General features: G+C 47.4%; 1 protein-coding gene across 1 annotated transcript in view; it reads left to right on the top strand.

Moving 5' to 3' along the window:
- pawr (PRKC, apoptosis, WT1, regulator) overlaps window positions 1-16,122 on the top strand; it is a 143,747-nt gene extending 127,625 nt beyond the window's left edge. The window contains exons 6-7 of the mRNA XM_052030630.1: window positions 2,302-2,406; window positions 15,513-16,122. Coding sequence (XP_051886590.1) covers window positions 2,302-2,406; window positions 15,513-15,599 — 192 coding nt within the window. The 3' untranslated portion in view covers window positions 15,600-16,122. The remainder of the gene's footprint in view (window positions 1-2,301; window positions 2,407-15,512) is intronic.
- Window positions 16,123-26,671: the final 10,549 nt, after the last annotated feature.

The raw sequence follows: 26,671 nt of genomic DNA, 5'->3' as shown, positions 1-26,671 counted from the left end.
CCTTGGGAATAAAATATAGGATTAGTGTAAATGTGTGGTCGATGATCAGTGTGGACTCAGTGGGCCAAAGAGCCTGTTTCTGTCATGTACCTTTCTATAGCTCTTTGCCACATAACAAAAAGCTAAGTGTATGCAGTAATGTTATTAGATGTGTATATTTCAGTGCAAGGAGTATCAATGACGTGAAATGTGTTGTTTTGCAGCAGCAGTACGGTGCAAATACATAAAATTACTATAAGTTACAAAAATAAATAAATGGTGCATTAAAAAGGAATTAAGAGGGAGTGTTCATGGGTTCATGGACCATTCAGAAATCTGATGGCGGAGGGGAAGAAGCTGTTCCTGAATCGTTGAGTGTGGGTCTTCAGGCTCCTGTACCTCCTCCCCGATGGCAGTAACTAGACGATGTAACATGATGCTTCACAGGAGTGTAATTGGATAATTTACCATGGAGTTACATGAAACACTACAGCACAGTACAGGCCCTTCGGCCCACGATGTTGTGCCGACATTTTATCCTGCTCTAAGATCTATCTAACCCTTCCCTTCCACATAGCCCTCCATTTCTCTATCATTCATGTGTCTATCTAAGAGTCTCTGAAATGTCCCTAATGTAGCTGCCCCCACAACCTCTGCTGGCAGTGCGTTCCACACACCCACCACTCTCTGTCTAAAAAAAACTTACCCCTGACATCCCCCTTATACCCTCCTCCAATCACCTTAAAATTATGTCCCCTCGTGTTAGCCATTGTCGCCCTGGGAAAAAGTCTCTGACTGTCCACTTGATCTATGCCTCTTATCATCTTGTACACTGCCATCAAGTCACCTCTCCTCCTCCTCCTTTTGAGTTGACCCACGACGTCTTAGGGCAGGTGACCGCAAGCTTGGTCAGAGCTTTGGAGGAGGAGAGAGTAGAGCAGTGGACTTAGAATGAGGGAACATTGTAGGACCAAGGGCCCAGCTAGCTGAAGGCATGGTTGCCAAGAGAGGAGTGATATTAGAGATGGTCAAAAGGCCATTTCAGGAGTGTGGAGGTGGTGTTTGCACGTAGAGTATTATGGACAATCCAAGCAGATGTTGTATCTTGTTAAAGATGACATGCCCCCACCCCTATCATGAAATGGATTTTGCGGTTTGAATCAGGATGCCGCCACCCCACCCTCCCCATTCCAACCCCTATCCTGTCCTATCAGCGGGCAGTTGGAGTTGCATATCTGGGGCCAGGCACTGCCTTGAGTGACAGGCAGCCTCCAGTAGCCTACTCCGTTATCGCTGAGGACTCTGTGGTCTGCAACCCCCTTCCCACTTCTCCTCCCCCCTCCCCATCCCTCTTCCCTCACCTGCCTTTCCTTGCTCCTCCAACTTCCTTCCATGTTTCTCTCTCTCTCTCTCCCCCCCTCATTCTCCCTCACCGTCTCCCTCAAGCCTCCTATTTTTCTTCCCCATCTTTCACCTTCATTCCTCTCCAACCCCTCTGCCGTTCATTTGTTCTGCCTCTTCCTCCCCTTCTCTCTCTCTCCCTCCCCTTGTCTCTCTCTCTCCCTCCGCTTCTCTCTCTCTCCCTCCCCTTCTCTCTCTCTCTCCCGCCTTCCTTCTATTCCTCTCCTCTCTCATGCGTGCTGTCCATCCCCATCACCTCATGCGTGCTGTCCATCCCCATCACCTCATGCGTGCTGTCCATCCCCATCACCTCATGCGTGCTGTCCATCCCCATCACCTCTCATTTTCTCACTCCGTGTTCCCTTCCTCTCTTTACAATGTGCCGACTGCTTGTATTTCCTGAGTTACAAAACTCCCAGTGTGTGTGCAGTGCTCCACCTGAGCCTTGCTTCTGGAGAGGGAGTGAGGCTTTGGTTCTGTAGGTCAGTGGTGCTGGAACCCTTCAGGAATAAAGGGTGGAATACAAACTGGGAAAGAGGGCGTAGAAGTAAGGCAACCGTGCAGTGGGAATAAAGAAATGCTTCAGTGTTTTGGGGTCTACCTGTAAAGGGGTAAGGGATGTAGAGGAGATCTGAGGGGGACCTTCCTCACCCAGAGAGCGGTGAGTACCTGGAACACACTGCCTGAGAGAGTGGTGGAAGCAGAGTCAATGAGCACTTGAATCGCCCAGGCACGGAAGGCTACGGGCCAAGCGCTGGAAGCTGGGATTGATGAAGATGGGTGCACACTGGTTGCCATGGCCCTAGTGGGCCGAATAGCCTGTGTATGACTCCGTGACTCTCTGGCTGTAATACTCAGTTGGGAGGGGTAAGTTAATTGCTCGAAATCACAACTGACGGGAAATCTCTTGTCTCTCACCAGGAACTTGCCAAGGAGAGGCAAGAAAATCAGAAGCTGGTCAAACTGCTACAGGATCGGGATGACCTTATCGGGAAACTGAAGGAAGAAATCGACCTTCTTAACAGAGTAAGAACCACTGGTTAGAGACACTTCAAGCAGAAGGAATGGAAAGGGGCAAATAAAAACAGAGAAAGCTGGGAACACTCAGCAGGACAAGCAGCATCTGTGGGGAGCGAAGCAGAGTTAATGTTTCACGTTGAAGGTCTTTGATCAGAATTGGGAAAGACAGAAAACAAGTTGGTTTTTGGTTGCAGAGTGGGTGGGAGACGAGTGGGTAGGGCAAAGGGAAACTTTGTGTTAGGGTAAGGACAGGGTTGCCGTGGGGATAAGCTGCAGATGAGGTCATTCACTCGGTGGGTTAATGGGAGCAGATGCTTTTGCAATGCAGTTGGCATAATATGAACAAAGGAACATAAATGCTGTGAAATGGGGACCTTCAGAGAGTGAGAGCACAAAGAAATGTAAAAGTTACAAAACGCAGGGCTGTAGGACTCATCCAGTGCATCAGAAGACTGAGGAGTGACCTTATTCAAACATACAAGATCCTAAGTGGACCTGACAGGGTAGATGTTGAGATGTTTTCACCCGTGGGAGAGTCAAGAACAAGGGGACATAGCTACCAAATCTGGGGCCCGTCGTTTTAAACTGAGGTGTGTAGAAATTTCTTCTTTCAAAGGGTGTGAATCTCTGGAATTCTCTGCCCCCGAGGGTGGTGGAGGCCAGAGCGATGGATATGTTTAAGGTAGCGATAGATAAGTATTTAAAAGATCGAGGTATTGAGGGTTATGGGGATCGGGCACAGAAGAGGAGTTGAGGCCAGTGTAGATCAGCCATGATCATATTGAATGGTGGGGCAGTCTTGAGGGGCCGAGTGGCCTACTCCTGCTCCTATCATCTCGTGTTCTTGTGTCATGCTGTAGTAATTGAGGGAGGACACCTGAGCCAATACCATAAGTATATTGGGTAGTTCTGATACAGACAGAGAAACTGAGTTACCTGAATTCATGTTGATCTGATTTATGAACATTTGGAAAGGAAGGGGCTGATCAGGAATGGTCATGGCTTTGTGTGGAAAATATCCTGCCTCGCTGATTTTATTGAGTTTGTTGAGGAGATAACTCAGAAGATTGACAAAGGCAGGGTGGTAGACATTGTCTTTTCGGACTTGATTAAGAGATTTAACAAGTTCCCACAGAGTAGGCTGGTCCAGAAGGTTAAGGCACATGGGATCCAAGGCGAGCTGGCTAATTGGATCCAAAATTGGCTCGGCGATGGGAGGCGTAGGGGAGTGGTGGAAGGAGAGGTGTTGATTCTCCTGTAGTTGTGTGGGAAGGTGCTGTAAAGCAGGGAGTGGTCAGTTGGGATGGAAGAGTGGACTGGGGACTTGCGAAGCGATGGGTCATTTCCAGGTGCTGAAACGGGAAGGGGAATACACGCGCGGTAATGGGATCTCGCTGAAGGTGGTAGAAAGCTGCAAAAGGTGATCTGTGGGGAAGGTGAGGACTAGGGAAATTTTATTCTTGCTCTGTCCGGGAAGAGAGGAAATGGGAGTAGGTGTCTGGGGAAACAGATGAGATAAGGTTATCTGTAGTAGATGGGAAGCCATGTTTCGAGAACAACCGGCTTCGTGTCGCCAAGGCATGGAATGGTCAGTTCACTGTGGATCGCACAGTGCAACACTCTTGTCCTTATCAGGGCCTATGGTGGTGGTGCAGTGGCTAAGTTACTGGATAGTAATCCTGGACAAACAATTTAGAGACCCGAGTTCAAATCCCATTGGAAGCATGTCATTCGTTGTAAAAAAAACCATCAGGGGAAGAAATCTGCCATCCTTGTGTGACGGTAACATGGTTGACTTTGGAATGGCTCAACAACCTCTTTGGAGATGGTGCAGAAGAGGTCCACCAGGGCACAACTGGAGGAGCACACCTCATATTCCACCTGGGTCGTCTACAACCCAGTCTTAGGTAACTCTCCCTTCTGGTAGGTTGTTCCACCCCCTCCCTTTCCCCCTCTCCTCTTCCCCCTCCCTCTTCCCCCCCCCCCCTTCCTCCCCTCCTTCCAATCCTCCTCTAGTTGTCTCATTTTTGTTCCCTTCCCCCAGCCCCCCTTTTACCCATCTTCATCCCCCTCCTGTTCCCTCCACCCACTACACGCACAGTTCTCCACACAGGCTTCACCTCCCCCCAGTGGTTCCCAACCTCACCTCCGTTACTTACCAGATTCTAGCCCTTGTGTTCCTGTTTATCTCCCTCCAGCGGCCATCTCCAACCTTCACCCTGCCCTCCTTCTTCACCCAGCTCTCCCTCTCCCTCTCCCCTCTCTGCCTCCCGTCTATCATTCACCTGCCACTGTCTCCCAACTCCACCCCTGCTCCCCTCCCCTACCTGGCACTACCTGCCCGTCATCCTACACCCCCCCCCTCAGTCCGCCAATCACCTCGGACTCCTTACTCACCACACCCTCTCTCTTCTCCCGGCCATCTCCCCTCTCCACTCTCAGTCCTGACACTGGGTTTCGACCGGAAATGTTGACAATTCCTTCACCCCCAGAGATGCTGCCTGACTCACTGAGTTCCTCCAGCAGATTGTTTGTCGCTCCAGATTCCAGCAGCTGCAGACTCCTGTGTCTTCACCAGGATGCCGCCTGGATTAGAGGGCATGAGCTACAAGGAGAGGTTGGACAAAGTTCGTTTGTTTTCTCTGGAGCGTCAGAGGCCGAGGGGAGAACTGATAGAAGTTTATAAAACTATGAGAGGCAGAGATAAGGTAGATGGTCAGAGTCTTTTCCCCAGGGCCAACATGTCAAATACTAGGGTGCATAGACTTAAGGTGAACAGGGGAAAGATTAAGGGGTTAAGTTCTTTACGCAGACAGTGGTGGGTGCCTGGAATGTGCTGTAAGGCGAGGTGGTGGAGGCAGATACGACAGTGGCGTTAAGAGGGCATTTAGACAGGGAATGGAGGGATATGGATCATGTGTGGGCAGATGGGTTTAGTTTAACTTGGCATCATGGTCAGCACAGCCATTGTGGGCCGAAGGGCCTGTTCCTGTGCTGTATTGTTCTATGTTCTAGCCCCCAGGGCATATTCAAGGTTGGACGTCCCGTGGTGCTCAGGGACAATAAATGGCAGCAAAGCCCATGTCTGAGCACAATGGAACTCCGACCCTGAACATGGCTGGCACAGTTGTGTGGAGCGTGTTTGTGAGCAACACATTAGCATCCTTTTTAAAAACATAGGTGAGATTATGTATGTTGTGTTCCTGCGTATGTTCCTTGCAGAGATATTTACTTCAACGTTAGCCACTGGTGAAGTTCCCGAAGACTGGAAGGTGGCTACTGTTGTTCCATTGTTTAGAAGGGTAGCAAGGACAAACCAGGGAACTACAGGCTGGTCAGCCTGATGTCCGTAGTGGGGAAGTTACTGGAGGGAATTTTGAGGGACAGGATCTACCTGCATTTGGATCGACAGAGTCTGATTAGGAGGAGCCAGCGTGGCTTTGTGCGTGGAGAGTCATGCTTCATGAACCTTCTAGATTTTTGGAAGAGGTAACCAAAAAGTTAGATGAGGGTAGGGCAGTGGATGTTGTCTATTTGGACTTTAGCAAGGCTTTCAACAAGGTCCTGCGTGGCAGGCTGGTCTGGAAGGTTAGGTCCAATGGAATCCAGGGAGAACTGGTTAGGTGGATTCAGAATTGGCTCAGAGGTAGGAAGCAGAGGCTGGTGGTTGAAGGTTGTTTCTCAGAATGGAGACCGTGACCAGTGGTGTGCCGCAGGGGTCGGTGTGGGACCCTTGTTATTCATTATTTATAGAAATGATTTGGATGCGAACACACGAAATTAGGCGGTGTTGTTGATAGTGAAGAATGTTAGCATAGATTCCAGGAGATCTTGATCAGTTAGAGAAGTGGGCCATGGAGTGGCAAATGGATTTCAATACAGATAAGTGTGAGGTGATGCATTTTGGAAAGTCAAACCAACGTAGGGGTTATACTATGAATGGTAGGGCACTAGGGAGTGTAATGGAACAGAGAGACCTAGGAGTACAAGTGTATAGCTTGTTCAAAGTGGCATCACAGGTAGACAGGGTGGTGAAAAAGGTGTTTGGCATGCTGGACTTCATCAGTCAGGGCATCGAGTACAAGAGTTAGAACATTATGTTGCAGTTGTATAAGTCGTTGGTGAGGCCACACTTGGAGCACTGTGTACAGTTTTGGTCACCCTGTTATAGGAAAGATGTGGTTAAACTGGAAAGAGTGCAGAGAAGATTTACGAGGATGTTGCCAGGACTCGAGGGCCTGAGTTATAGGGAGAGGTTGGTCAGGCTGGGTCTTTATTCCTTGGAATGTAGGAGAATGAGGGGCGACTTTATAGAAGTGTTTAAAATTATGAGAGGCATAGATAAGGTGGACGATAACAGTCTTTTCCCCAGGGTAGGAGAGTCCAAAACTAGGGGGCATAGGTTTAGGGTGAGAGGGGAAAGATTTAAAAGCAGCCTGAGGGGCAACTTTTTCCACACAGAGGGTGGTGAGTATATGGAACGAGCTGCCAGAGGAAGTGGGTGAGGCAGGTACAATAGTATCATTTAAGAAGCACTTGGATAGGTACATGGAGGGGTGGGGCTTGGAGGGATATGGGCCGAACGCAGAAAATTGGGACTAGTTGGGTGGGCACCGTGCTCGGCATGGACTGGTCAATCCAAAGGGTCTGTATCCGTGCTGAATTGCTCTGTGACTCTATGTATGCACATTCCTATTTAATAATTGGTTCAATGCATGCTGGCAAGACCATTCCTGATTGCCCCGGGAAGGTGGCCTCCTTGACCTACTGTAGTCCCTCTGGTGAAGGTGCTCCCTCAGTACTGTTGGGGAGGGAGTTTCAGCTACAGTGGTATATTTCCAAGTCAGGACGGTGTGCAGCTTGGTGGGGAACCTGCAGGTGGTGGTGCTGCCATCCCCTCACTGCCTGCGACCTCATTGACGGTAGAAGTGTGCATGAGTAGGTGGGTGAAACAGAGACACCTGTGTGTTGTCATCTTGAACATTGAATTCTCCAGTTTCAGGTCACCTGCTCCCCCTCCGTCCCTTTTCCCACTCTTCCCAGTTCATCCTACACCCACCCCAGCCCCCCATCACCTTCTCTCTTTCCCCTCCTCTGCCCATCACCCACACACTCCTCCCACTGGGTCCCCACCCCCCCACTGTTCCCATTTGCCCTCCCCACCTCGTTTATTTGGTGTTGGTTTATTATTGTGACTTGTACCGAGGTACAGTGAAAAACTTGTCTTGCACACCGATCGTACAGGTCAATTCATTACACAGTGCATTGAGGTAGTACAGAGTAAGACAATAACAGAATGCAGAGGAAAGTGTCACAGCTACAGGGAAGTGAAATTTAAGAGTAGAACGATTATAGTAAAAGTAATGAGCAGATCTGCAGAGAGCAGCTTGCAACAAGTCGCTGCACTCCAGCACCATGGTTCCAGGCTCCACCTTCCTCTCCTATCAGATTCCAGCATCTGCAGCCCTTTGTTGCCTCCACCCGTCACCTCCCGGCCTCTGTCTCTGTTCCCACTCTCCCCTCCTCCATCTGCCTGTCCCCCCTCCTCACCTGGATCCACCTATCACTTGCCACCTCTGACTCCACCTGTTTCCTCGATGCTGGCTCTCTCCCCTTTATCTTTAAGTCCAGCTGAAGGGTCTCGACCCGAAACGTCAACTGTCCATTTCCCTCCTGACCTGCTGAGTTCCTCCAGCAGTTTGTTTGTTGCTCCAGATTCCGGCATTTGCAGTCTGTGTCACCACCTGTGTTTTGTGGGCTGTGTTCAAAAATAGCATGTGTGTGAGGGAGACACAGACGTGAGTGTAGGATATGCATGCTTGTTGGAGAGATCTATGCAATTATGCTTACGAGATGTGCAGAGAGCCTTGTGAAAGATGAGTATGTGCCGTTTTCAGAGAGACGTGCAGGTCTCTGCGTTGTATTCTGTAAGCGGGGTGGGGGGGGGGGGTTGGTTCTGCAGTCTGAAAGTATGAACTGTAATCTTAATAAACTTAATCCACATCCCATCATTAACCAACCCCATGCAAGATTTAATCTTTCCCAGTAACATCTGCTCAATTGGAATTATTTGCTCTGTTGGGTCTGTTTAATTGGCCTCATGACTGGAATTGATCTCACTTGTCTAGCTTCGTCCGCTGATCACAGACATTTCTGCAAGGTGGGGGGGGGGTGCTGGTGGGGGGGTGCCGGGGGTTAAGACAAAATCCAGCTTTCCGTCATGTTGTCCGAGGTTTAGCCTCTCTGTGGCAGCAGGACTCTTCCTGAAAGCAGGACTGAAAATATTAAATTAACACTTGCATACATGTACCATGTGTTTGGAATGATTAGGAGTAGGTCCAGGGGCTCAGTTCTCTAGAGGAAAGTATTCCAGAATGTGTTTGTTCAACAGCCAAGCTGGGACCTGGAATGTCAAGAGGAGCCCAGAGACCAGGCCTTTTTGATCTTTTAATCACCCTACACTTCCTCCCTATAATCTCAGTTTGGTTGTGCTATAAAGCCCAGAGAAAAAAATGAACTTCAGTGCTGCTGAATGGAAAAGCTTCGGGCTGGCAGCTTGTCTTAAAACCCGAGACTTGCACAAGGAGGTTGCTGGACCCTTCATCCCTGTTCCAGCTCTTTAGTGGAGCCAACTGGTTGTTCTGGTGCAGAGGGAGGGCCATTCAACCCTTCTTGTCCTGCTAGCTCCTGGAGGACTGTTCCCACCTGTATTATAGAACATAGAACAGTGCAGCACAATACAGGCCCTTCGGCCCACAATGTTGTGCCGACCTTTAACCTCGCCTAAGACTATCTAACCCTTTCCTCCCACATATCCCTCTATTTTAAATTCCTCCATATGCTTATCTAGCAATCTCCTGAACTTGACCAATGTACCTGCCTCCACCACCACCCCAGGCAGCACATTCCATGCCCCAACCACTCTCTGGGTAAAAAAAACCTACCTCTGATATCTCCCTTGAACTTCCCACCCATTACTTTAAAGCCATGCCCTCTTGTATTGAGCATTGTTGCCCTGGGAAAGAGGCGCTGGCTGTCCACTCTATCTATTCCTCTTAATGTTTTGTACACCTCTATCATGTCTCCTCTCATCCTCCTTCTCTCCAAAGAGTAAAGCCCCAGCTCCCTTAGTCTCTCCTCATAATACATACTCTCTGAACCAGGCAGCATCCTGGTAAATCTCCTCTGCACCCTTTCCAACACTTCCACATCCTTCCTATAATGAGGTGACCAGAACTGGACACAGTACTCCAAGTGTGGTCTAACCAGAGTTTGTAGAGCTGCATCATTACCTTGTAGCTCTTAAACTCGATCCCACGACTTATGAAAGCTAACACCCCATAAGCTTTCTTAACTACCCTATCCACCTGTCAGGCAACTTACAGGGGTCTGTGGATATGGACCCCCAGATCCCTCTGCTCCTCCACACTACTTGATCCTCTCCTCGCTTGTGCCCTGAAGCCCCTCCACATTATCCCGTCTCCAGTGCCTTCTTGGTTTCCGCAATGGCCCTGACTGATGCCATTTTCTACCCCCACAGCCCCTGAGTTCTGCTCCGTTGCCAAAGTTTAACCTTACCTCCCCTTTGTGTCTTGGTCTGACGTTTTAAACCTGTTCCCCAGCCAAGTGATCGGTGGATCCAGATGAGGAGGAGTGATAGGCAGTTGGAAGGAGTGGGGGATCTTAAACATAGGCCAGCACAGTGCCACAAACAGTAGTGCTGCTGCCTCACAGCTCCAGTGACCCGGGTTCGATCCTGACCTTGGGCGCTGTCTGTGTGGAGTTTGCACGTTCTCCCTGTGACCGTGTGCGTTTCCTCTGGGTGCTCCAGTTTCCTCCCACGTCCCACAGAAGTGTGGGTTGGAAAGTTAATTGCCCACTGTAAATTGCCCCTAGTGTGTGAACGTAGAACATTGCAGCACAGTACAGGCCCTTCAGCCCACGATGTTGTGCCGACATTTTATCCTGCTCTAAGATCTATCTAACTCTTCCCTCCCACATAGCCCTCCATTTCTCTATCATTCATGTGCCTGTCTAAGAGCCTCTGAAATGTCTCTGATGTATCTGCCTCCACCACCTCTGCTGGCAGTGCGTTCCACGCACCCACCACTCTCTGTGTAAAAAAAAACTTACCCCTGACATCCCCCTTATACCTTCCTCCAATCACCTTAAAATTATTCCCCCTCGTGTTAGCCATTTTCACCCTGGGAAAAAGTCTCTGACTGTCCACTCGATCTATGCCTCTTATCATCTTGTACACCTCTATCAACTCACCTCTCATCCTCCTTCTCGCCAAAGAGAAAAGCCCTAGCTCGCTCAACCTATCCTCATGCTCTCCAATTCAGGCAGCATCCTGGTAAATCTCCTCTGCACCCTCTCTAAAGCTTCCACATCCTTTCTATAGTGATGTGACCAGAACTGAACACAATATTCCAATTGTGGTCTAACCAGAGTTCTATAGAGCTACAACATTACCTCTCAGCTCTTGAACTTAATACCCTGACTAATGAAGGCCAACACACCATACACCTTCTAAACAACCCTGTCAACCTGCGCAGCAACCTTGAGGGAACTATGGATGTGGACCCCAAGATCCCTCTGTTTCTCCACACTGCTAAGAGTCCTGCCATTAACCTTGTATTCTGCCTTTAAATTCGATCTTCCAAAGTATATCACTTCACATTTTTCTGGGTTGAACTCCATCTGCCACTTCTCAGCCCAGCTCTGCATCCTATCAATGTCCTGCTATAACCTATAGCAACCTTCTACACTTTCCACAACACCACCAAGCTTTGTGTCATCTACAGAATACTCTCCATCCACAACCATCCTCTGTCTTCTATTCTGAATCCACACAGCTAAGTTTCCCTGGATCCCATGCCTCCCGACTATCTGAATGAGCCTTCCATGAGGAACCCTATCAAACACCTGACTAAAATTAATGTACATCACATCCACTGCTCTACCTTCATTAATGTGCTTTGTTACATCCTCAAAGAATTCAGGCTCGTGAGAATCCTGTCTCTAACAATCTTCTCCAGAAATTTGCCCACCATTGAAGTAAGACTCACTGGTCTGTAATTCCCAGGGTTATCCCTGCTCCCTTTCTTGAACAAACAAACAACATTTGCCACCCTCCAATCATCTGGCATTACTCCTGTGGCCAGTGAGGATGCAAAGATCATCGCCAAAGGCGCAGCAATCTCTTCCCTCGCTTCCTGTAATAACCTTGGATATATCCCGTCCAGCCTCACTGACTTATCTATCCTAATGTTTTTCAAAAGTTCCAGCACATCCTCTTTCTTCACATTGACGTGCTCCAGTGTATCAGCCTGTTGTACGCCATCCTCACAATCGTCAAGGTCTCTCTCACTGGTGAATACTGAAGCAAAGTATTCATTAAGGACCTCCCCTACCTCTTCCAACTCCAGGCACGTTTCCTCTTTTATCCCTGATCAGTCCTACCCTCACTCTTGTCATCCTCCTATTATTCACATGTGTAGAACACCTTGGGGTTTTCCTTAATCCTACTCGTCAAGGCCTTCTCATGCCCCCCTTCTAGCTCCCCTAAGTCCATTCTTAAGTTCCCTCCTGGCTACCTTGTAACTCTCCAGTGCCCCGTCTGATCCATGATTTCTAAACTTTAAGTAAGCTTCTTTCTTCGTCTTGACAAGATATTCTGTCTCTTGCCAACCACTGTTCCTTCACTCTACCATCCTTACCCTGCCTCAATGGAACAAACCTATCCAGGACCCCATGCAAGTTCTCCCAAAACAACCTCCACATTTCCGTTGGGAACAGATGTTCTTGGGGAAGTGCACAATTTACGCTCCCAAGTTCCTGCCTAATAGCATCATAATTCCCCCTCCCCCAGTTAAATACTTTCTCATATCATCTGCTCCTATCCCTCTCCAAGGCTATGGTAAAGGTCAAGGAGTTATGGTCATTGTCTCCAAAATGCTCTCCCACCGAGAGATCTGAAACCTGATCAGGCTCATTGCCTAGTACCACGTCCAGTATGGCCTCTCCTCTAGTCGTCCTGTCCACATACTGTGTCAGGAATCCTTCCTGTGCACACCGAACAAACTCTGCCCCATCTATCCCCTTTACACTAAGGAGGTGCCAATCAATATTTGGGAAGTTGAAATCACCCATGACAACAGCCCTGTTATTTTTGCACCTTTCCAAAATCTGCCTCCTGATCTGCTCCTCAGTGTCTCTGCTGCTACTGGGGGGTCTGTAGAATACTCCCAATAGAGTGATCGCTCCCTTCCTGTTTCTGACTTCCACCCACACTGACTTAGTAGATGATCCCTCCAGGACATCCTCCCTTTCTACAGCTGTGATACTGTCCGTGATCAGCAGAGCCACTCCCCTACATCTTTTACCTCCGCCCCTGTCCCTTTTGAACCAGCTAAACCCTGGAATATCCACCAGCCATTCCTGCCCTTGTGACAGCCAAGTCTCTGTAATGGCCACAACGTCATAGTTCCATGTACTTACCCATGCTCGAAGTTCATCACCTTTGTTCCTGATACTTCTCACATTAAAGCAGACGCACTTCAGCCCTTGCAACTGATTGCAAATTTTGGCCTTTCAAATGCCTATCTTTCCTCAGTCTTTCTACATGCTGCATCTACTTGTACACTAAATGCACCAACCTCTGACCTATCACTCTGGTTCCCATCCCCCTGCCAAATTAGTTTTAAACCCTCCCCTGCCCGCAAGAATATTGGTTCCCCCTCCAGTTCAGGTGTAACCCGTCCCTTTTGTACAGGTCGTACCTTCCCCAGAAGAGATCCCAATGATCCACAAATCTGAAACCCTGCCCCCTGCACCAACTCCTCAGACACATATTCATCTGCCAAATCATCCTATTCTTACCCTTAGTGGTGCATGGCACAGGCACCAATCCAGAGACCCCTGAGGTCCTGCTTTTCAGCTTCCTACCTAGCTTCCTATATTCCTTCTTCAGGACATCTCTTTTCCTACCTATGTCATTGGCACCAATATGTACCACGACTTCTGGCTGTTCGCCCTCCCCCTTCAGAATGCTATGGACCCGATCCGAGACGTCCCAGACCCTGGCACCCGGGAGGCAACATACCATCAGGGAGTCTCTTTCTCATCCACAGAATCTCCTGTCTGGTCCCCTTATTATTAAATCCCCTATCACTACCGCTCTCCTCTTCTCCCCCCTTCCCTTCTGTGCCACACGACATGGCTCAGTGCCAGAGACCCAGTCACTGTGGCTTTCCTCTGGTAGATCATTTCCCCCCCCCCCCAACAGTATCCAAAGCAGTATACCAATTATTCAGGGGAACAGTCACAGCTTAGGAGTGACTGCCTCCCTGTCTCTTATCTATGAACTCCTCGGTATCCCATAGGAGCCAAAGGTCATCCGGCTGCAGCTCCATTTCCCTAACACGGTCTGTAAGGAGCTGCAGCTGGATGCACCTCGTGCAGATGTAGCTATCAGGGAGACTGGAGGTCTCCCAGAACTCCCACATCTCACAAGGTGAACACACTGCTGGCCCTGGAGCCATTCTACCTACTCTAGCCTGGCTCCAAAGGACAAATCAAAGAAAGAAAAAACTTACCTGAGACTTACCTTAGCCTCCGCCTCCTCTCACCAAAGCCTCTTGAGCCAAAATCTTGAGCCGAACCCCCCCAACCCCCCCTTATTTGGGAGGGTTTGGCAGGGGCCGGTAGGTGATAGGTGGACTGAGGAGGGGTGATGGATGATGGACAGTTTGAGCAAGGATGGGGAGGGGGAGAGGTGGAGTTTGGAGACAAGAGGCAGGTGGGTGAGAGGTGGAAGCAGACAAGGAAATGAAAGGCAGACAGAGCCAGGCAGTAGGAGCGTGAAGTTGGAGACAGAGGCTGGAGGGAGATAAGCAAAGGCTGCCAGTACTGGAATCTGATAAGTAAGGAAGGACTTAATGGGAACCATCAGGGGAGAGGTGTATGGCAGATGGAACCAAGGTTGAAATGTCTAATACCAGAGGGCGTGCATTTAAGGTGAGGGGGGTAAGTTCAAAGGAGGTGTGCGGGGCAAGTTTTTTTACACAGAGGGCGGTGGGTGCCTGGAATGTGCTGCCACGGGTGGGAGTGGAGGCAGATATGAAAGAGGTGTTTAAAAGGCTCTTACACAAGTACATGAATGTGCAGAGAACAGAGGGCTATGGACCATGTGCAGGCAGAACAGATTAGTGTAATTAGGCGTCATTAATTAGTTTGGCACAACATGGTGGGCCGAAGGGCCTGTTCCTGTGCTGTACTGCTTCGTGTTCTATGACCGGAGGTGGATCAGAAGGGGAGAGAGAGGAGGAAACACAGGAGTTAAGCGTTACCTGAAATTTGAAGACTCAGTGTTCATACCAATGGGTTGTAGAGTACCCAGGCAGAATATGAGGTGTCGTTTCTCTCAATGGGTCCTTCATGCTTGCACTGCAGTTGGCCGGTTGAGGTCCTAATTCCATGCTGTCTCTCTCTATCATCTAACTGTACAGTATTACAAGTTTAACATAAGATAAGATATCTTTATTAGCTTTCTGAAGGTCATACCTCAATTTCTTGTACAGATCAGGAGCACCAGATTTGTGTGCAGCAGTCCTCGCCTTCAGCAGGGAGTGGATCTCCCGGTTCATCCATGGTTTCCTGTTTGGGAACACCCATATTATGCAGATGGAAAAGATTAGTTGCCATTAGCTTAATCAGTTCAGCACAACATTGATAGGTAGATCTTTATTAGTCACATGTACATCGAAACACACAGTGAAATACATCTTTTGCGTAGAGTGTTCTGGGGGCAGCCCGCAAGTGTTGCCACGCTTCCGGCGCCAACATAGCATGCCCACAACTTCCTAACCCGTACATCTTTGGAATGTGGGAGGAAACCGGAGCACCCAGAGGAAACCAACACAGACACGGGGAGAACGTACAAACTCCTTACAGACAGCGGCGGGAATTGAACCGAGGTCGCTGGTGCTGTAATAGCATTACGCTAACTGCTACACTTCCGTGCCTGCCCTCTCCTGAACCTTTCTCCTTTGACTCCTTGCCCTGGAACACAACCTCATAACTCATATTGTCTTTGTTTCCCACTCAAGGATTTGGACGAAATCGAGGATGAGAACGACCAGCTGAAGCAAGAGAACAAGACACTGTTGAAAGTTGTAGGCCAGCTAACCAGGTAGAAGGCTGCCTGCTCCTTCAGCACGTCACTCCGTGTTAGTTTGACTGATGACATTGCATTCCTGGACTTTGCTTTGCAAACGAAACACAAGGGCCAGACTGAGAATAAGAAGTCCCAAATTCACACCACCCTCACCTGAGAATATTACACACCTTTTAGAAGAACCCCATCACGTACAGATGTGTTGAATTAGGTGCTGTTGACCTTCAATAGCAGCTGCTGGATTTTTAAAAAAATTTCCCGATGTATTTCCTGAGATGATCTGCAAGAACTTGCACTACAGGGCTGTTTACAAGCAGATGGAATTATGGCTGCAGTCTTGTAATCTGTGCGATTCAAGTCCAGTTCATGCACCCGTGTTGTCCATTGTGTTTTCTGCTGCGTTCAAAAATTGTGAGACGTTAGCATGCTTTGAGTGTGAAAATTAGAAAAGGTTTGAAAGCAGTGGTTCAAAGAAGTGAGATATTGCTGTTGCAAGCAAGCCCTCATTTTAAATTATGGATAAAACCTCATACTGTACAACATTTAAGTGCACAATATTTTCTTAACTCATATATTCAAAACTTTGTATGTTAAAATGTTGCTTGATAACTTTGAAAGGCAGTGGTCCCAGTGGTGTAGCCCACTGGAAATTTACCCTCAATCTCGTGCTGAATCTGTGATGCAGCGTGTTGAACTCCCCTTCCAAAATTCATTCCACTGATTGGATAAAAACTGTAACATACAGGAGGAGGAGGGGGTTATTCAGCCCCTCGAGGTTGTCCCATCACACAGTAAGACCGTATCTGATCCTGGTCTCAACTGCACTTCCCTCCCTGATCCTGGCAACCATTAATTTCCCCCTGTATCCTTTGTAGCCCTGAACACAACTCTAAGGACACGGGAAAATAGGAACAGGAGTAGGCCACCTGGCCCCTCCAGCCTATCCCGCCATTCAATCTGATCATGGCTGATCTGCCCCAGGCCTTATCTCCTCTTCTGTACCAGTTCCCCATCGCTCTCAATTCCCTGACAGAACATAGAACAGTACAGTACAGGAAACAGGCCTTTTGGCCCACGATGTTCTGCCGAACTGTTTAAACCAGTGACATCAAATGACACTAATCCCTTCTGCCTGCATATGGTCCATATCCTTCCATTCTCTGTGTGTTCATGTGCCCATCTAAAGAGCCTTTTAAACACCTCTATTGTGTCTGCCTCCAACACCACCCTTGGCAGCGCATTCCAGGCACCCACCACTCTTAAAAATATAATTTGGCCTGCACATCTCCTTTGAACTTTCCCCCTCTCACCTGCCCTCTAGTATTGAACTTTGAACTTTACCCACTTACATTCCCTCTACCGTTAGACATTTCAACCATGTGAAAAAGATACCTGCTGTCGACTCTATCTATGCCTCTCATGATTTTATAAACTTCTATCAGGTCTCCCCTCAGCCTCTGCTGCTCCAGAGAAACCAGCCCTTGAAATCTTTCAAAAATTAATCTTCCTCTACTTTCAATGCCCCCAGTGATTTAGCCTCCACAACTCTCCAGGGTAGACATGATGCAGCCTCGATATTCCAAGGATTCACAACACTCCCCGGGAAGGGGAAAAAAAACGAACTTCTGGAGGAACTCATCAGGTCAGGCGGCATCCGTGGAGGGAAATGGACAGGTGATATTTCGGGTCAAGACCCTTCACCTGACTCTGACTCTCCGAGAAGAAGTTCCTCCTCATCTTTGTGTCAATGAGTAGGCCCTTCTACTGAAACCATGCCCTCGGCTTTACATTTGTTCACGAGGGGGAAAGACCTCTCAGTCCATAAGACAAAGGAGCAGAAGTTGGCCATTCGGCCCATCGAGTCTGCTCCGCCATTCTATCATAAGTTGATCCATTCTCCCATTTAGCCCCACTCCCCCACCTTCTTACCATAACCTTTGATGCCCTGGCTACTCAGATACCTATCAATCTCTGCCTTAAATACGCCCAATAACTTTGCCTCCACAGCCGCCCGTGGCAACAAATTCCACAGATTCATCACTCTCTGGCTAAAGTAATTTCTCCACATCTCTGTTCTGAATGGCACCCTTCAATCCTGAAGTTGTGCCCTCTTGTACTAGACTCCCCTTCCATGGGAAACAACTTTGCCACATCTACTCTGTCCAGGCCTTTTAATATTCAAAATGTTTCTGTGAGGTCCCCCCCCTCATTCTTCTGAACTCCAAGGAGTACAGCCCAAGAGCCGTCAAACGTTCCTCATATGTTAACCCTCATTTCTGGAATCATTCTAGTGAATCTTCTCAGTACCCTCTCCAACGTCAGCACATCCTTTCTTAAATAAGGAGCCCAAAACTGCACACAGTACTCCAAGTGAGGTCTTACCAATGCCTTATAGAGCCTCAACATCACATCCCTGCTCTTATATTCTGTTGCTCTAGAAATGAATGCCAACATTGCATTTGCCTTCTTCACCATCGACTCAACCTGGAGGTTAACTTTTAGGGTAATCTGCACGAGGACTCCCAAGACCCTTTGCATCTCTGAATTTTGAATTTTCTCCCATTTAAATAATAGTCTGCTCGTTTATTGCTTCTCCCAGTCAATCCCCTTCAGAATCTGATATGTTTCAATAAGATCACCTCTCATTCTCTTAAACTCCATGAGTGCAGGCCTAACTAGTGCCGTCTTTCCTAATAAGACCTTCATCCCAGGAATCACTGAACTGTGTCTAAAACAAGCATATCCCTTATTAAGTGAGGGCAAAACTCTGTATTGCAGCTGTGGTCTCAACAATGCACTGTATAGTCACACCAAGACTTCACCACTCTCCCTTACTCTTTTCAATGGAACTGGGTTTGTGAAGCGAAGTTCAACATCCAACTCATAGGTCTCCCACATGCTCTCAGACGACTGCAGGGAGTTTCTGTCCTGTTGTTTTGACACTTTGCCGTGAGCCTGTTGGATTGGTCACAGATACAGTGTGAACACAGTCTACATCAGATGTCAGTGCACTAAACTGCAGTGACTAGGTGTGAAAAGCACTGCGTGAGCTGATCACACTCACACACTGAATCAAAGTCAGCCTTTTGGATTTATGCTTCAGTTTTTTTCCTGCTAAAATAAATGAATCAGCAAAATGTTGGTGCGTGAAGAGGCAGACAGTACACTCCTGCCCGTTGGGATAGACTTAGCAAAGACCATGTTCAAATCTTAGAAGTTATTTATCATACCCTTGCCTGTTTGAACATCGCTGCATCATATTCTTAATCATTTTCATTTCTCACATTTCCTTTTCGGTTCGATCGAAGAGGTAGTTATTTCTTTGTGATGGGATCAATTTCAAGTAGGTTTGGTGCGGATTAGTTCTCTGTTGTGAGTGCCTAACGTGCGATGTGGTCAGGTTTGTTGATTGACTTCATTCTGTGAACTTTGGTGCAGTAGAACCAAATTTTAGAGGGTCCTGCAAACGAATGGAATGACGTCAGTTGTCGAGGACACATAATTAAAGGATACACTTCTGTCTTCCTGCCGTTCACTTAGAATACTCATAGCCATGAATCACGTTTGGTGTTAGTTTACTTGCAGCACATGATGATTACAGCAGTAAATAGAAAAAGGAGGGATTTTCTTTTCAAATGAATCCACTTTTTTAAGAAAAATGAAAAGCCTGGAGCTTTGAACTTTACAGAGGCCAGCATACTCAAGAAATGCAGGGAATGAGTTCTGACCATTGCTGGGGCTACTTCTTATGACTTCTGACATGCATTTGATTTCCTTCTAGGTTAGATTAGTGCATCAGGAAGAATGGTAAACATTATAAACCGTTTGTGCTGTTGCAGATAGATTTATGCAAAATAAACTCTGACGCACGTCACAATTAAGACTTGTTCTGTATTTGATTTTATTTAGAACATAGAACAATTGCAGCACAATTCAGGCCCTTCGGCCCACAAAGCTGTGCCGAACATGTCCCTACCCTATTACCCTATTCTTTCACATTAACATCATTTGATAAGCCCAGGCAACTGGTTCCCACTTGAGTCCTCCCACAAACTGTGATCATAATTCTTCGTCTCTGATGTGTTTACAAACCTTACTTGCTCAGAAGAGTTCAGGCAAGGGAGAACAACATGTGAGATTGCAAGGAGGGAGGTGGACGGGTTGTTTCCTCTTGTGGGAGAATAGAATTAAGGGGTCACAGTTTAAATGTTGATGTGAAAAAGGTCTTTTGTAACACCAAAGGAAGGTAAGCTGATAAAATAATTCTCTAACTCGAGAACGAGAAAAAAATCTTCCACTGTGGATATGCAGTTTTTTTTCCTCTGGAGTAGAGTTGACATAATGGAGGTGTTCAAAATTATGAGGGAGATGGGGTAGAATCTTTTTCCCAGGGAGGGGATATTTAAGACAACAGGGCAGAGGTTTAGGGTGTGAGGTAGGAGGTTTGCAGGAGATCTGAGGGTGTTTTGTTTTACACAGAGAGCGGATCGAATCTGGACCATGCTACCGAAGAGGTGGTTGAGCCAGAGATTCCTGTGACATTTAAGAAACATCTGGACAAGTATTTGGAGACACAAGAGACTGCAGGTGCTGGAATCTGGAGCAACAAACAATCTGCTGGTCAAGCAGCATCTGTGGAGGGAAAGGAATTGTCCTGATGCAGGGGTGCGACCCAAAATGTCAACAATTCCTTTCCTCCCACAGATGCTGCTCGACCCGCTGAGTTCTTCCAGCAGATTGTTTGTTGGACAGGTATTTGAATGGCCAAAGCTTAGAAGGCTACGAATTTAATGTGGGAAAGTGGGATTAGTATAGTAGATACAACATGCTGGGCCGAAGGGCCTGTTTCTGTGCTGTAGCTCTCTATGACTGACACTACTTTGGAAAAAGTTACTAAGTACTTCGATTGATAGATATTTCCGAAGTGACTATTGTTCATTGTTGCTAAGGCTTGTATCAGTGGAATCCTCCTGGTAATACATCGGTCTTGGAATGTGACTTCTCCAATTGACTTTGGAAATATATTTATATTGAAATACAGGACTGGAAAGAAGTTCAACAGTGTAAATCACCAGCTCCAGTCATCCTCTAGTACATCTGCATGTCCAACATTCCTGAATGCTGTTCCAATTGGAAAAACCATAGGAATGTTTGGCGTCAATCTTGTGTTTAGGTCAGTCACCCCCAAGTTGTAAGTAAACTGTGGGAAGATGCCAGAATATCCTACTGAAAAGAGCAAAGCTCCAAGGAGGGGTAAACCCAGAACATTGCAATGGACTTTTGTACAAATGATCTCATGGGGTGTAAATAGAAACGGGCTGTGAGATTAGTTGTAAATCAAATTGGTGAAAAAGGATAAATTAGAAATAATTATAAAATAAGATTTATTTATTAGTCACATGTACTTCAAAACACACAGTGAAATACGTCCTTTTGCGTTACTGAGAATGTGCTGGGGGGCAGCCCGCAAGTGTCGCCGCGCTTCCGGCGCCAACACAGCACGCCCACAACTTCCTAACCCGTACGTCTTCGGAATGTGGGAGGAAACCGGAGCACCCGGAGGAAACCCGCGCAGACATGGGGAAAACGCACACACTCCTCACAGACAGCGGCGGGAATTGAACCCGGGTGGCTGGCGCTGTGATAGCATTACGCTGACAGCTATGCTACCGTGCCTGCCCATAATTGTGTGTGGTTGGGACAGTGGCACAGTAGGTGGAGCTTCTGCCTCACAACTCCAGGGACCCAGGTTCGATCCTGACCTCGGGTGCTGTCTGTGTGGAGTTTGCACGTTCTCCCAGTGACTGTGCGGGTTCCCCTTCCCACCTGGAACATAACCCCTCCCCTCCTGCTTTCCTTCCTCCCCCTTTTTGTTTTCCCTCATTCCTGTGGCCCCCCCTCACCCCTTCTCTTTCCCCTCCCCCACCCTCACGACCTGCCCACCTTCCCTTCATTCCATGGTCCACTGCCCTCTCCTATCGGATTCCTTCTTCTTCAGCCCTTTGCCTCTTCTACCCACCACCTCCCAGCTTCTCACGTCACTCCCTTTCATCCCCCCCTCCCCCACCCACCTACCTTCCCCCCTCACCTGAACTCACCTGTCGCCTGCGCTCTTCCCCCTCCCCCGACCTCCTTATTCTGGCTTCTGCCCTCTGCCTTTCCAGTCCTGACGGAGGGTCTCAGCCCGAAACGTCGACTGTCCATTTCCCTCCATAGATGCTGCCTGACCCGCTGAGTTCCTCCAGCGTTTCGTGTGTGGATGCACAACTGGCTGGAGTGGGACTTGAACCCACAATCTTCTGATTCAGGTGCAAGAGGTTCCGCGCTGTGCCACACCCAACACTTTCATGAGAGGAGATGTTGAGATTAAGGGGAGGCTTGTGTGGAGCATAAGCACTAGTATGGACTCGTCAGGCTGAATGTTGTAAATACAGCATACCCCTGGTACACCAGTATGGGTAATTCACCCGTACAGGATTCACACATCACTACCAAAAAATTTGGTATTGGTATTGGTTTATTATTGTCACTTGTACTGAGGTACAGTGAAAAACTTGTCTTGCATACTGGTCGTACAGGCCAATTCATTACACAGTGCAGTTACATTGAGTTAGTACAGAATGCATTGAGGTAGTACAGGTAAAAACAATAACAGTACAGAGTAAAGTGTCACAGCTGCAGAGAAAGTGCAGTGCAATAAGGTGCAAGGTCACGACAAGGTAAATCATGAGGTCAGAGTCCATCTCATTGTATAAGGGAGCCGTTCAATAGTCTTGAGATTTGGAATAAAAATTCACTAGTACAGAATTTAAGTGGGAAAAAATAATGAAGTAAACACAAAATGCAAAAGAAAGAATAACTTTTGTCAAGGGCTCACCTCACAGAAAATCACAATATGGACAGTTTTCTGGGAACACGACCCATCCGTAAGGCCGGGGGTGTACTGTACCATGAAGCTCTCAAGAAATGTGCAAACCAAGGTCTACAAAACTAGAACATGACTATCACTTGAAGGGAATGCGGAGGCTGGGTTATATTGGATTGCAGGGTTAAAAGGGGAGATTGCACAGGCTGGGACTGTTTTCCCTGGAGCGAAGGAGGCTGAGGGATGACCTTATGTGGGTTTATAAAATCATGAGGGGAATAGACAACATGGACTTTCAGTCTTTTTCCCAGGGTAGGAGAATCTAGAGGGCACAGGTCTGTGAGAGGGGAAAGATTTAAAGGGGACCCTAGGGGCAAGTTGATGACACAGAGGGTAGTGGGGATATGGACTGAGCTGCCAGAGGAAATGATAAAGGTGGATATAATTACTTTTAAAAGACATTTGGACATGTTCGTGGATAGGAAAGTTTTAGAGGGATATGGGCCAAATGCAGGCAAATGGGACTAGCTCAGGAAGATGCCTTAGTCGGCATGGACAAGTTGGGCCGAAGGGCCTGTTTCCATCCTGTGGAACTCCATAACTCTCTATAGGGGAGAGATTTAATAGGGACCTGAGGGGCAACTTTTTATCTAGAGTTGGTCGGTATATAGAACGAGCTGCCAGAGGAAGTGGTTGAGGCAGGGACATTAACAACATTTATTAGGAAGTTGGAGAGGTCCATGGATAGGAAAGAGGTTGGACAAACTTGGGTTGTTTTCTCTGGAGCGGTGGAGGCTGAGGGGAGAGCTGATAGAATTTTATAAGATTATGAGAGGCACAGATAGAGTAGACAGCCGGTATCTTTTGCCCAGGGTGAAAATGTCCAATACCAGAGGACATGCATTCGAGGTAAGAGGGAGTAAGTTCAAAGAAGATGTGTGGGGCAAGTTTTTCACACAGAGTGGTGGGTGCCTGGAATGCACTGCCAGGGTTGGTGGTGGTGCTAGATATGATAGAAGTGTTTAAGAGGCTCTTAGGCACGTGAAAATGCAGAGAATGAGGAATATGGACGTGTAGGCAGAAAGGACTAGGTTAGTTTAATTACGTTTAATTCAGCACAACATCGTGGACCGAAGGGCCTGTTCCTGTGCTGTACTGTTCTATGTTCTATGTCCTGTGTGCTATGTCCTATGTAACATGATGCCATGCAATGCTTTAACGACACTGCCACCTGTAGACCTTTATGAGGACCACATCTACAATCACTCACGAATGTGAGAGCTGGGAACTGAAGGATGAACAATTCAACTGGAATTATAAAGCCAAAACACGTCCGAGCTGGAAAAGCAGGACAGATGACTTTTTATGGAATTCTATTTAGGCTTAAAGAGAGAATTTGCAACCCTATTAGTCTTCATTCTCACACTTGTAAAATCTTAGGTCCGGCTTTCAGAAGGTGTTGCAAAGTGGCTTCACAGACAATAAAATGCATTCCCTTGTAACGTACCCGATATACCAGCCAATAAGAGCACAGCCATTTCCACAGACACTAGGGGAGCAATGGCAACTATTCTGTATTAGCAACATCAAATGAAGAATTAATATCAGCCGGCACTGCAAGGAAAAGCTCCCACTTGTGGTGCGATGAGACCAGCTCAGTAAACTAAACCTCAGTTTAATGTTTCACCCAATGGGCGGCATATCCATTCGTGAGGAATTGCTAGCCCAGAGGTGGCTGAAGTGGGACATGAACCCGCAATCTTCTGATCTGGCTGCAAGCGGTTCTGCACTGTGACGCCCCTGACACTTTAATGTACATTGGTCTGTATCCAATAGATTTAAGAACATAAGAAACAGGAGCAGGAGGAGGCCATCTGGCCCGTTGAGCCTGCTCCGCCATTCAACAAGATCATGGCTGATCTGGCCGTGGACTCAGATCCACCTACCTGCCTTATCCCCATAACCTTTAATTCCCCTACTGTGTAAAAATCTGTCTAACTGTGTCTTAAATCTATTTAATGAGGTAGCCTCTACTGCTTCCCTGGGCAGAGAATTCCATAGATTCACTACTCTCTGGGAAAAGCAGTTTTTCCTCATCTCTCTCCTAAATCTATTCCCCCGAATCTTGAAGCCACGTTCCTCAATTCTAGTCTCACCTACCAGTGGAAACAACCTTCCTGTTTCTATCGTATCTATCCCTTTTATAATTTTATATGTTTCTATACGATCCCCTCTCATTCTTCTGAATTCCATTGGGTGTAGTCCCAGATGACTCAATCTCCCCTCATAGGCTAACCCCCTCATCTCCGGAATCAACCTGGTGAACCTCCTCTGCACCACCTCCAAAGCCAGTATACCTTTCCTCAAGTAAGGAGACCAGAACTGCACGCAGTACTCCAGGTGTGGCCTCACCAGTACCCTGTACAGTTGCAGCATAACCTCCCTGCTCTTAAATTCAATCCCTCCAGCAATGAAGGCCAACGTTCCATTTACCTTCTTGATAACCTGTTGCACCTGCAAACCAACCTTTTGCGATTCATGCACAAGCGCTCCCAAGTTCCTCTGCACAACAGCACGCTGCAATCTTTCACTATTTAAATAATAATCTGATCTTCTATTTTTCCTTCCAAAGTGGATGACCTCACATTTACCAACATTGTGCTCCACCTGCCAGACCCTTGCCCACTCACTTAACCTGTCTATATCTCTCTGCAGACTCTCCGCATCCTCTGCACCATTTGCTTTTCCACTCAATTTAGTGTCATCAGCAAACTTAGACACGCTGCACTCGCTCCCCTCTTCCAAATCGTTGATGTGTATCGTGAACAGTCACGGGCCCAGTACCGACCCCTGCGGCACCCCGCTCACCACGGATTGCCAGCCAGAGACACACCCATTTATCCCAACTCTCTGCCTTCTATTGGTTAACCAATCCTCTATCCATGCTAATACATTACCCCCAACTCCATGCATCCTTAGCTTATGGATGTCTTTAATGCGGTACCTTATCGAATGCCTTCTGGAAATCCAAGTATACAACATCCACCTGTTCCCCTCTATCCACTGCGCTCATTATATCCTCAAAGAACTCCAATAAGTTTGTCAAACAGGACCTGCCCTTCCTGAATCCATGCTGTGTCTGCCTGATGGAACCACTTCTATCCAGATGTCTTGCTATTTCTTCCTTAATGATAGCTTCAAGCATTTTCCCAACTACAGATGTTGAGCTAACTGGTATACGGTTATCTGCCTTTTGCCTACATCCTTTTTTAAACAGTGGCGTGACATTCGCTGTCTTCCAATCCGCCGGGACCCGCCTAGAGTCCAGAGAATTTTGGTAAGTTATTGTAAGTGCATTTACTATAACCTCTGCCATGTCTTTCAGTTCCCTGGGATGCATCCCATCAGGACCAGGGGACTTGTCTACCTTTAGGTCCACTAGTTAGCTCATCGCTACCTCTTTAGTGACAGCGATTGTATCGAGGTCCTCACCTCCCATCGCATCCATAACATCTCTCTTTGGCATGTTAGACGTGTCCTCCACCATGAAGACCGTCAAAAAATAGTCATTCAAGGCCTCAGCCATTTCCACATTACCCAATATTAATTCCCCCTTCTCATCTTCCAAGGGACCTACGTTCACTTTAGCCACCCTCTTCCACTTTATATAATTATGAAAACTTTCACTATCTCTTTTTATATTTTGTGCTAGTTTACTTTCATAATCTATTTTCCCCTTCCTTATTGCTTGCTTCGTGGTTCTTTGTTGCTTTTTAAAGTTTTCTCAATTTTCCAGTTTCCCACAACTCTTGGTGATTTTGTATGTATGAGCTTTTAGCTCGATGCCTTCTTTTATTTCCTTAGTTATCTGCGGCTGGTTCTCCCCACCCTTACTGTCCTTGTTTTTGACTGGAACATAATTTTGTTGAGCACCATGAAAAATCTCTTTGAAGGTCTTCCACTGTTCCTCAACTGTCTCACCACACAGCCTGTGCTCCCAGTCTACGCTAGCCAGCTCCTCCCTCGTCCCGTGTAGTCTCCCTTGTTTAGGCATAATACACTGGTTTTAGATCAAACTATTGCACGCTCTATTTGTCTGAGAAATTCAATCATACTGTGATCACTCTTTCCAAGAGGCTCCCTAACTACAAGATTGTTAATTTTACCCATCTCATTGCATATGATCCAATCTAGAATACATTTTCCCTTGTAGGTTCACTAATATG

This window comes from Pristis pectinata, chromosome 15, assembly GCF_009764475.1.
Source record: "Pristis pectinata isolate sPriPec2 chromosome 15, sPriPec2.1.pri, whole genome shotgun sequence".
NCBI classification, from domain to species: domain Eukaryota; kingdom Metazoa; phylum Chordata; class Chondrichthyes; order Rhinopristiformes; family Pristidae; genus Pristis; species Pristis pectinata.
The sequence above is the reverse complement of the archived record's forward strand: the minus strand, read 5'-3'. Positions and strand labels throughout refer to the sequence as shown.